Source organism: Lontra canadensis, unplaced genomic scaffold (genome assembly GCF_010015895.1).
Source record: "Lontra canadensis isolate GAN:19392208 unplaced genomic scaffold, GSC_riverotter_1.0 scaffold74, whole genome shotgun sequence".
Taxonomy (NCBI): Eukaryota; Metazoa; Chordata; class Mammalia; order Carnivora; family Mustelidae; genus Lontra; species Lontra canadensis.
Window position 1 is genome coordinate 6,463,325 of NW_022631068.1, and position 12,362 is coordinate 6,475,686.

Here is a 12,362-nt window from a genome sequence, read left to right on the forward strand (position 1 = left end):
ATTACGAATGAAATCATATTTTCCAACTGGCTTAATTTATACGTTCAAATATGATGTTTTTACTTGTGATTGACTTTTAATTTTGGCTGTGAATTCCAGTGTGTTAAATTCCTCTAGGTTCACTGCCCAGTTTGTGTTATTCTCTTAAGAACATTAAATATAATAAAATTTTATACCTTGATGGACTAAGAATTCAAAGAAGTCTGGGGAGATGAAAAAGAGTTGCCTGCTGAAGTTCATCCAGGAGTTAGGAACAAAGCTGAATTTCTAACTCGTTTGGCTATATCCAGCACTAAGAAATTTCTGCTGCTCTATAATTCTAGGAAAACGAGTATAAAGAAAGCCTATAAGGAGTTCCTTTGTAAAGGATACAAACAGGAGTAATAATATAAACCGTAGTGATAATACTCCATTACATCTTAATTTTCAGGCCCTTACATTATTTCATCTGGTGGTATAATACATTTTTCAAAAAGCTTCGTCAAAAACACTTTAGTGCTATAGTTTCCTAATGGTAAAACTTTTGATTCATCAATTATCAACACAATTTCAGAGGCTGTGCCATGTGTTAGACACTGTATTGAGCATATAATGGATACTCTTTCTTTTTTATAATGATTTTATTCATTTGAGAGAGAGAGAGACAGAGAGAGCACTCGCGCACAAGCAGGGGGGAGAGGCAGGGGGAGAGGAAGAAGCAGACTCCCTGCTGAGCAGGGAGCCCAATACGGGGCATAATCCCAGGACCTGGAGATCATGACCTGAGCCAAAGGCAGATGCTTAACCATCTGAGGCACCCAGGCACCCCTGTGAAGGATACTCTTTTAATTTCTCCTAACAACATTAAAACAGGAGTTAGAATTTCCATTTTACATTGAACTTACAAGGAGCCTCAGAAAGAATGTACGTCAGGATGCCCGACCGTGCTGGGGACCCTGAAGATGTTCAACAGCAGCTACCGTTCCAGCAACCTCCCTCCCTCCCTCCCCGCACCATGACATCAGACCTCCGGGGCAGGCCAGTTTCATGTCTACTTTCCTGATAGAAAACAGACTTCTCGAGGTTAAGCGACTTGCTAAATTTTAAGAGTAGGTTAATGACACAGTGAGCTCAAGTCTACCTCAGGGAAGAAGGATACTCAAATCTCCATGTGAGTGTTGTTGGTACTTGTCAGCAGTAATGAGATGCTGGGTTGACCTCAGTGTAACTAATGAAGTACTGGAAAGAAAAATAATGTATTTGGTTTAGTTTTGGATAAGGTTTAAAATCTGCTGGAAAATTTTTTGGTAAAGCATTTGTATGCACTTAATATTGACATGTTTAATTAAAGTGATATATGCAATTGAGGCACCTAGATGGCTCAGTTAAGTTGTTGGACTCCTGGTTTTAGCTCACGTCAGTATCCCAGGGTCGTGAGATCAAGGCCCACCACCACCAGCTCGGCCCTCATCAGGGGAGTCTGCTTAAGATTCTCCCTCCATCTTCCTCTCCCTCTGCCCCTCTCCCCACTCATATGTGCTATCAAATAAATAAATAAATAAATAAAACCTTCAAAAAAGATAAAATGATATGCAATTAAAGATCCAGGACAATGAAACTAAATTCATATTTGGATCTCAAAATTATTGTTGTATGATACAATGGGATTTTTTTTTTTTTTTTCATTCATATGGCAGCCCTTAAGTACCTGCTGTGTGCCAGGACCTATGCTTGCTCTGGAGGGTGCTGTGAATTAGACACTAGTCTCCACTGATACAGATTTGCAGTCTAGTGCATGTTTCCATTATGTCCCATTAACTGGATAATATATATAAAACATTAAATATATGATGAATGGTGCATAGGTCTTTTAGCTAATGATTTATTTAACTAAAAATTATTCAGTTCATTAGAGATGGTTCTCAAGAAAGCAGTTGTTCTGTGGAGTTATGACAGCCTAGACTGTTTTGTACTAAATTTCAAGTTTTCAGTTCTCAAAGAGCTTCTGACACAGCATGCATCCTTACCCTCTAAATTCTGGGAAAAAAATATTAGAAAATGGAATAAAAGAGTTCCAGATGGAACATTAAATATCACCTTTACTACTGATAAGATCCAAGTTGATGAAACCAGGGAGGGAGAAAAACCATGAGACCCTTAATCTCAGGAAACAAACTGAGGGTCGCTGGAGTGGAGGAGGGTGGAGGGATGGGGTAGCTGGGTGATGGACAGTGGGGAGGGCATGTGCTCTGGTGAGTGTTGTGAATTGTGTAAGACTGATGAATCACAAACCTGTACCCCTGAAACAAATAATACATTATATGTTAATTTAAAGAATTAAGAAATAAAAAAAAAGATCCAAGTTGGCAGACATGCTTAGTGTCTTTAACTGACCTCCAGAAATAGGGCAATTAACTACCTAATTACAAACAAAGATGGAGTTTTCTATGGAGGCCTTTCTGGGGACAGCTGCTTCCCTAGAAGAAAGGTGAACTGAGTCAAGCAAGTTTAACTGATTCTTAGATTTTACAGTTTGATAAATCCCTCCGTCTTGCTGGAGAAGTGTGAGTAATGAAAGAGAGAGGCCAGGAATTAAATCGAGTACCCTTGACAAGAACAAAAACATCAAGAGTGGGGAAGTTGCTTCCTCTGGAAGTGTATCCTGAACACATGTGTGATGATGTGAGTTAAAGTAACAAGCCATTAGAACAGGACAATAATCTTAACTTTTGTATTCAATGATCTTTTTAATATATTATTAACTCTAAGGTAGTAGACATACCATCTACGTATTTATTCTATGTAGATTATTTTCTTTGTAGATTATCCATCACCTATTTTTTTAACTTTCCAAATGACTCATTCCTCTCCTTTCTAACATGTAATCACCTGATTAAAATGTCAGAGAAAAAGAACCTCAGCCCTACACTGAAAAAAATCTGAATTTGCGTCTTTGTCTTGCTCCCAGTTGATTCTGTATCCTTTCTGGATCTTTATTCTTTATTTTGTAAAAATTTAAGCTATAACTAGATGATCCCAAAGATCCTTTATAACTCTCACATTCTGGAATTATCTTTGGTCTTCTTCACCCAGGTATACTAGATAAGCATCTAAGAAACCGAACCAATTTTAAATTTAGCTAAAGAAAATTACATTTATGGGAGATAAGAATGCCAATAACAACTATTACATCTCTCTTTTTGAACTTCTAGGGTATTAATAATTTATAACATAATTTTTAACATTGTTATTCTAAATTATTTCTCTATTTGCTTTTGTTCATTTTCTTTTACGGGACCCCATACCTACTTTCATTACATTGTTTTTAAGCGTATAACCTAGGACACAGTACAATCCCACACAACATTGTTCTGGACTCAAAGGAGGTATACAATTAACAGTCATTTCTTCTCTGTTAAATCCTTTAAGGATGTTCATTTTGGGGATTGCTATTTTCATCTTTAACAAGCTTGTCTTCAAAATAGGAATTCAATTACAAATCTCAAATCTAATAAATCTAAAAGCTGAAGACTAAAGTTTACATGATAACTCATGTTATTGCCTCAATGTATTACATGGAGTATTTTTATTCTTAATATGCCAGTTGTCTATTCATGTGTCTATATGCATATCTGAACGTAAGTGTATATGTATATATCTATATCAAAATCAGATATATGTGCTTTTTCCTGCTTTAAAGGAGGCTAATTTTAGAACGTACCATTTCAGTGCCAGAGAAAGTTAGTTTTAAAAAGTCAGGAATTTGGTCCTATGGTGCTCATGAGCAAAGGTAACATATGGTAAGTAAATCATTAGAAGTTATGCATGTGTACTGATCTGGTGTCTTTTAAAAGGTATGGTGTGGAACCTCCTGGTTTGATAAAATTGGAAAAAGAGATTGAACAAGAAGAAACACTTTCTGCGCCCTCTCCTTCACCTTCCCCTTCATCAAAGTCTTCTGGAAAAAAGAGTACGGGGAACTTACTGGATGATGCCGTAAGTAAAATTGGTTGGATTTCTTACCAGCACTTACTCTTTTTTGAACTTCAAAACTTATTCTGTACAATCTCTCGTCAATCTAACCTTCACCTATTTCAATTTCATTCAAATTCATTTTTAAATCCTATGAAAAAGTTTGTAGTCCTGCAACAGTAGAAGTAGTCATTTTGAGATTCCAAACTGAGCCAGTCGTTTAAAATAAAGTGACCTGATTTCTACTGAGTAGTATCTGAAATTTTAGGATAAGCTAACTTCCTAAAAATTATCTTTGCAAACAGTTCAACCTTGATGTTTTGGGTTATGGTTTTTTGTTTCACAGATAAGAAGCCTGAGGTAGGAGACGGGAACACCAACATTCCACAGGGAACAGAACTGCCCTTTGCTACCTGCCTGCTATGGGCCAGAATCTATCATTGTTTTTCAAGTGCTTTTGCTATCATGGGGCTCCTTTCTTGTTGAAGAAACTGAAGCAGAAATTAAAATGCCTACTGAGGGGAGAGGAGCTTAGATCCCAACCCCGTTTTGCTGTCTGTGGTCCCCACCCCTCTAACTAGCAGAGTCCTTGAGTCATGGTCTTTGGTAGAGTAGGGAATGTTTTCATAGACCCTCATAATCATGGAGAACAGATTCTGGGAGGATCAGCAACCTGGATGAATTAAAATTCTCTGGCTCCTCTGTTGTCTGTTAGAAGTAGTTCTTGGTTATAAGAAGTGTGTTTGGCTGTGTGCATGCATTCACCTCCCAGCCCATAACCTTTGAGTGCAAATTAAAAAAAAAAAAACATGGGCAGTTTTTCAAAAATAGTTACCTCAGGGATGTTAAAGTACATCTCATACATGGGGAAGGTACTTAGAAACCAGCACCAACCATAATGCCATTTTGTGGAACAGGCAGGACTGAAAAGCCGTGCTGGCCCATAGTTGAGTTTCCTTCTCTAGGGTCTGAGCTGTGAAGAGCTGGGGTAAGGGCTGACTGACCCTATAGGAAGTGGAAGAGAGATTGCTCATCTTTTGCTTTTCCCTGTGTAACATTACAGCCTATATTGCAGAGTCACAGAAGCAGAAGTACCACAATTTGACAGACTGAGAATTTCCATTTCTAAAGTCAGCAAACTTAAAACTTAGCTTGTCAAGGTATCTTAGCCAATATCGATTTAATTTAGTTTCTTTTGCTCAAGTTGCTCAAAAATTAAAGACTAGGAAGGACATTTGTATCCAATGCTATCTAAAAAAATTTTTAAATCACAGGACAGTTTTTAGGATTGGTCACATGCCTTACTTGTCATATAGTATTTCATTTTTATTGTGTAAGGAAATTGAGCAACGTATCATATTAACAGTAGGCAATGACATTATTTATACACTGATGAAAACGATGTTCCTTCTCTCCAAGTTATACTTTTCTGATTCAGCTTACTTTAGAATAAGATGTTCCTTTGGTTTTTCTTATACATGTGTTTCTCTGAGGCTACGGCACTTGATTTTTGTTCCTTTTCTCTTAGCTGTCACCTCTGTTTACTTTCTCCATCAGAGGCAGAGCTCTGGCCAACATCACCCTAAGCCTTTCAGTGAATGGATCACCAAATCAAATGAATTTCTTTAAAAGATTTTATCTTTATTTATTTATTTTAGATGGAGGGGATGGAGAGAGAGAGAGTGAGTGCTCGCGGGGGAGAGTAAGAAAGGGGATGGAGAGGGACAAACAGAGTCTGTGTTGACCCTGGAGACCCAGACTAGGCTGGATCTCAAGACCCTGAGATCATGATCTGACCAGAGATCAAGAGTCAGGATGCTCTACCAACTGAGCCACCAAAGGAGCCTCTCAAATGAACTTTTTTTAGTTTGCAAATTAAGAGAACACTTTCTGGTGTTTGATAACTATTTACTATTCTGTTCTTGAAATTATACCCCCTGAACATTATTGCTACCAGAATGATCAGCAAAAAATGCAACTCAGATTTGATTAATATTATATAGGGGTTCCCTGTCACATTCCAGGTTAATGCCCAAACTCATTGACACGCCACATAAGCGCTCCATGCTCTGGCCCATTTTGTCTTTCCTGGACTTTTTACCCTGTGGACTTATTCTTGCATTCTGATGTATCTATTGTAAACATGCCCGCTAATCCCAAATTTCCAAGGCAATTTTATATCCTGTGTTTTTCCTCACTTGCTTTCCTCATCAGACTTCTGCTTACTCAATCTTTGAATATTCATATAAGCACTTTTTCATCTTATAAAATTCAGATGGCACAGCCTCCTATATAAAGTTTTTGTCAGCATCTCTTATCCCAGGAAAAATTGAAAAGTTAGTTCTTGATGCCCCAAAGTTTTGTGTATATTTAATAAAGTATGTGCCTTACTGGACATAAATGCCCATTCTTCTCTAGGTGTGGCTCCTGGTCTCCACGACAGTATCCTATTTTATTCATCTGTATCTATCCAGTGGCATGCGTGGGGGATAAATTACCAATGTAGGTTATAAAAGTTTAAAAAAGCTTCTGCCTTTTTCTGTTTATCAAGCAAAGCCATGTGCTCTGGAAATAGTTGTACTTAATCAACCTTGCTGAAGCTTTGCAGATGGTGGAAATGTTGCCCCTTGAACCTGGGAGAAGTAGCTAGAAGGAACCTGGTTCCTTTCCTTCACCATCTTGTCCCATGTGTGGCCATCCCTTGCGTAGGGGGAGTAAAAGGACAGGAGAGAGAAGGTGGAGCAAAAAGCACTGAAGGGATTTTGGAAAAGTCTTGCTGATACTCCCATTGAGGAGCAGAACGAGACAGGTAATCTCTTTAAAGTGGCCTGTTGCTCTGTGGTTGTTCTCCCTCCTCCAAGTTCTGTTCTCTCAGCTGCAGACCATGAAGGGGATTTCAGAAGAGCTTTTAACCCCCTGTACGTTTTTACCAAGTGAAGTTTGGGAACATAACCGTCTGTTTAGTTAAGGGGTTTTAATTGAATGTAGGAAATGTGTCAAGTGGATGTTTCTGTACTATTGTACTCTGTTCTGAAAGCCTTTAAACCAGCATTTCTCAAATAATGTTTAATCAAACATACTGCCAGAGGCCCCGTGGGGGAAAGAATTCCATGGTTACATTCCTTTGAGAAATACAGTTTACTATATAGTCCCTATCTAGAGTTTGGCAATGCGTGCATTGACAGATCAAAAGCAGTAGTGAGTTCTCTGAGAGAGTCTTGTTTAATCTGGAATTTTCCAGACTTACTTGGACACAGCCATCTTTTACAGGCTCTTTCACTCTACATTGGGGAAATTGCTTTGAAATATTCACATTCTGGCTAAGTGATAGTTTTTTACTGATGTGTTTTGTTTCAGGGACAGTGGCACAAAGAGAAAAATAATTTGGGCCTCACCCACGGTTTAAATCAGAGCTTCATATGTCAAACATAAAAAGGAAAGAGTTCCTATGGCAACTGCTCTGCTGTGTGTGAGGCCTTACTAGCCGTAGGAGAGTTGAAATTCTTGAGCAGCGGTGTGTGCTACAGAATAGGGGTATTAGATAGAGAGATAGAGATTGCTTCCAACTCCCTATGTTTTGTTAATAATATTGGCTATTTTTACTCTGGCGAAGTTATTATTTCACCAACCAAAAAAAAAAAAAAAAGAAAGAAAAGAAAAGAAAGGAAAAGAAGGAGAATAAAAAAGGGGAGCAAAAGAAGAAGGGGGAAAAAAGGAAAAAGAATAAAAAAAGAAAAGTTGTCCTAAGATATCATATTCCATGAACAGTTTCAAAAACAACTACCAGTTTGAAACTTCTTGTGTATCCTCAAATTTGTAGGGGAATTGTGGAAAACAGGAAAAAAAAAAAAACCTTTATGCAGATAATCCATGCCACCTTCTTTATCAAGATATCATTAGAGAAACCCACTGAATGTGGAGTTCGTTCAGATTAGTATATTCTCCAGATGTCCTGATAGAAGGAATCAACTATAACCAAAATAAATAAATAAAAGTAGGGTTGTGTTGAGTTCTCGGTTTGCCTTTGCTCAGTGTGAGCGTGTTCCCACACAATGAATTGAATACAGTTCTACATTCTTCCTCCTCTCCATCAATTTCCTCAGTCTGGGGATGAGAGATAGTATAATTCTGAGTAATCAGGCTCCTCTTGAAATCCTACGTTAGCAGAAAATTGGCTGAGTTCCTGGCCAAAAACAGAACACCTGCCAGACTGACTTGTCCCAAGGTAATGGAAGAAGCACAGATGTCATCAGTCACTGTTGACTTCACAATATATTTCCACTACCCACAGTCTGGCCTTGTCTCTTCCATTTCTGCCTCCACCTCTCACACAACTACAAAAAAGCCCTTGATTTTAAAAAGCCGGTCCATTTTCAAAGCTAGGAAGGCAATGGAGAAGGGCAGGTCACTTGAGAATATGTTTCTTGTACTTTCTTTCTTTTGAAACCAGTAATTTCTGTGTTTCATCTAGGAACACTTCAAGATGGAAACACTTTCCACGCATAATCGTGATTGTCTTGTCTTAGAGGAACCACTTGAACACCAATTTATGGCTTTGCCCAGTTCCTATGCAGCACTGAAGCTGTGCCAAGCATGGCTCTTTTAAAGTTTGGACCATGTGTTTTTATGTTTCTGACTGTCTGATTTTCTGCTAGATGGCCAAAGTCCTTTCTCCATCCCTCCCTTCCTTTCCTCTCTCCCTTCCTTCCATCCTTCCTTTTTCATGGAAGCCCTTATTGTGGTGAAAAGATATGTATAAATTAGCAATGGTATAAATTGAACATAATTGATATATATATAATATATTATATATTTATATTATATATAAATGTATATTATATTATTTATATATATACTTTTACTTTAAAAACATGTGTGCATATGTATATGCACTTTTACTTCAAAAACATTTTTACAAATACACTTAGAAAGAAATACACATAGAGGAACTCTGAGAAGTTCTGACAGAACCGAACACTGACCCCACCCTACCCCAGAATGTGGTTCGTATCACTTAGATTATGTATTTTTTTTAAAGTAGAGAGATAGTTAAAATAGAGATAAAATCTGATATTCAGACAGGGATTCTATATGACACGTAAATTGTGAGATTCTGCCACAAAAATAGGTTTTGGTAGGTGAGAATTACTGACATGGAGTGAATTGCTGGTTGACTCTGGGTGAAGTAGAGATGATTTCCTAAAGGAAATCTTAGAATTCAAAATAATATGGAAAGAGTAGGCTCGTTTTTTAAAAAAAAATAACAATTTAATTCTCATTTATTTTGAAAATGGTAAAATTAATATCATTAAAATTATAATGAGGAAATTGTACCCTGTGAACACACATTCTATTCTAGCTTTCAGTGTATTTATCTTGGCAACTCAATGTACACGATCTCGTCGGTACTCCCCCAGTGAGAACCTAGCTCGTTATTTCTACACTGCCAATTGATTTGCTCATCATTATCCTCTGGCTTCATTTTTATTGTCATCATCCAGCTTATGCCTTAGTGCAGTTACTGGCCTTCGGAAAATGCCTTCAGGGCCTGACTTTTATATAGTTAGGATTTAATGTGATATTCCTGTGCTCATATCGTGTCCATAGTTTGATATAGAACAAATTTAAAAGCATTAATGGTCCGGGGGCCTTTGAACACATAGAACAAATTAATCTAAATGGAACCTGATTAAGGAAAACTGAACTTGCCTGCTCTTCTCTTTTAGGTGAAGCGAATTTCTGAAGATCCTCCTTGCAAATGCCCAAACAAATTCTGTGTGGAGAGGCTCTCTCAAGGAAGATACCGAGTGGGTGAAAAGATCCTCTTCATTAGGGTAAAGTTTTACTTTTCACTTGATATCTTGTCCTTTCTGAGGCTATTCAGGACCTGAGTTGGGAATTACAGGGGACATGTGACCCATAACTAAGCAGGAGCTTTATTGATGCTACATAGAGTTGGATTTGAAGATAGGAGGTATGAACATTTGTTAATATATTATACATGATTACTACTGAGGGCTAAATAAATAGAACTATCTTGCTCTCTTTATATACATACAAACACACACATCAACCAGATCATAGAGACCAAACACAATGAGAAAAGAAAAATCAAATTCCTTTTTTTGTTCACACATTTCATTTCAAAGGAACTTAACACCTCCCTCTGCTCCCCAGACCCCACACCCCATAGGAAACAGCAATAGTCTCCTGCCCTGGTCTTCCATATCCCAAGTTTGGGACATGATCATCCTATCGGTCCTGGTAACTTTTCAGATGATTTGAGCATGATTTTTTCAAGATGTTTGGGTCATGAACCAGAATGAAAATGCAAACTCATTACAATGGCATGGTTAGCTAGTGGCTGTCATTTCTTACTGTTTTCTGGGTTAGAATAAAGAAGCATGGTCGGGTGCTAATGAATGTTCTGGTCGTCTTTGTCCATTTTATAATCATTTACGATCATTAATGTCCACTTTACTAATGAAAAATCAGACTAGATACCATGAGAAGTTTTAGGTTGTTATTAGTGGTTCCAAGTAATGTCTCATGCTTTTCACTTGTGATCTTTTTTGGTGAATAATCAAGATAATTTCATCTCAAAATAAATTTGTGACATTTTCTAAGACCAAGATTCTTCTTTTCAAAATTAAAAAGGTGAAAATACAGCACTCAGCTATTCCTAGAAATTAATAACTATTTTCCCCCCATATCTTTTAGTCATTTCCTAAAGAACGGGGGTTATGATTCAAAGGAACTGCATTCTCTCATTCGAATAAGTTAAAATATCTTGCTGGTTAATCTGTTTTGTGGAACAAAATAAACGTGTGCGGCAAGTACCATCAATGAAAATTCTTAACAAAACTCAAAATCAGTGACGACCCAGTATAAATTTTGTCAATGTAAAGTTTTCTTAACTACAACTTTTGACTGAAAGTTATTCATAAGACAAATTTTTAAGGCTCTACAACATGTTATTTGAAGAAAACCTTGATCATAATTAGCCTTTAAAAAAGTGTTCATCATTTCATTTTTTAATCCAACTTTAGGGTCATGTTTATTGATTTAAAAAAAAATTTCCAGGTAATAATTGTTATTTTGCATTGTAATGACAATGAGAAAAATATAATGATATATGATGATTAAGGGTTTGAGAAAAATCTGAAGAATGCCCTCACTAAGATAGACAGTTGCCCTAGTATTTGCTTATTGTTCTCTTGGTTTTTATTAGAAAAAATAACATCTGTGTTTATTTTTGCCAAACTGCCTTCTTTTGCTTTAGTACATTAAAAAATAATAAATTAGCATCTCTGCAGATGTGCTTAAGTTTTACTAGGTTGACTTTTCTCAGGTCAACCTTTTTTGAGACTCAAGACTTCTTGAGAACATTAGGCCCTAGAGCCTAGAATCAAAACCTAGGGCTTCATTTATCTACGTAATTATTGCTTCCAATTTTAGAAGTGTTAACAAACACATGATTGATAAATTAGATACTTTTCCCTATAATGTAGCCTAATATCTTTAAGTAAAAATATGTATCACATATGTCTATTTGTGTCAGGTCTGCCATATTTAGTCAATGGTCAGAGAATTTGATATCCGTATTTATGAATATGATAAATTTATATCATATTGGAAATTTAAGGTATTTTTTGATGTTCTGTTTTTCTATTCAGAAAATGGTTTCCTTTTGGTGAAATTCTTTTCATGTATTGTTTATAGAGTAAATGAGATTTGCTTTACTGAAAAAAATTTCATCGAAGTCCTGAGTGAGAGCATTTTAATTTAATATCAGTTCCCACAGAATACACATATTGCATACATTCTGTTTCATGCTTCTGGTGTTACAAGGGAGCCTGCAAGAGAATTAACTGGAATATGGTTTTCCTGATTGGCCCAGCAAGTTATGGCATCACTCAGCCATGCCAGGTGCTGTAGAACAGTGTTGTGATTACCTGTACTAATCCCCTTCTCTTTTTACACTGTTCATGGGTAATTTACACTGGTTTTTTTTTTTTTTACAACAGGTTTTACTTTATTTTTGATTTTAGTTTATTTTTATCATTATATTCAATTACCAGCATGTAGTACATCATTAGTTTTTGATGTCATATTCAATGATTCATTAGTTGCATATAACAGGTTTTACTTTGAAAGTGATCCATTTTTTTTTTCAAATCCTTTTGAAAGGAAACTTGCTATCACTGCATAAATTGGAAACTAAAACTATTTGTCAAAAAAGGAAAATATCCACTAACGTGTATTCATTGAAATTCTCATCCTTTGGCTTGGTAGGGGTCCATTCCCACCATGATGGAGTAAACTGATTTTAAAAAAGCCCCTCTCCTTGTCTCTGTTTTCCCTAGAGGCCTTCACCACCCATTCTACCAAGTTTAGGAGCTGAAATGTCA

General features: G+C 36.7%; 1 protein-coding gene across 2 annotated transcripts in view; it reads left to right on the top strand.

The window, feature by feature from the left end:
- Positions 1 to 12,362, top strand: part of GAS2 (growth arrest specific 2) — a 121,994-nt gene that overhangs the window by 61,334 nt on the left and 48,298 nt on the right. For both annotated transcript variants that reach the window (XM_032881222.1, XM_032881221.1), the window contains exons 6-7: positions 3,834 to 3,975; positions 9,678 to 9,785. In XM_032881222.1, coding sequence (XP_032737113.1) covers positions 3,834 to 3,975; positions 9,678 to 9,785 — 250 coding nt within the window. The remainder of the gene's footprint in view (positions 1 to 3,833; positions 3,976 to 9,677; positions 9,786 to 12,362) is intronic.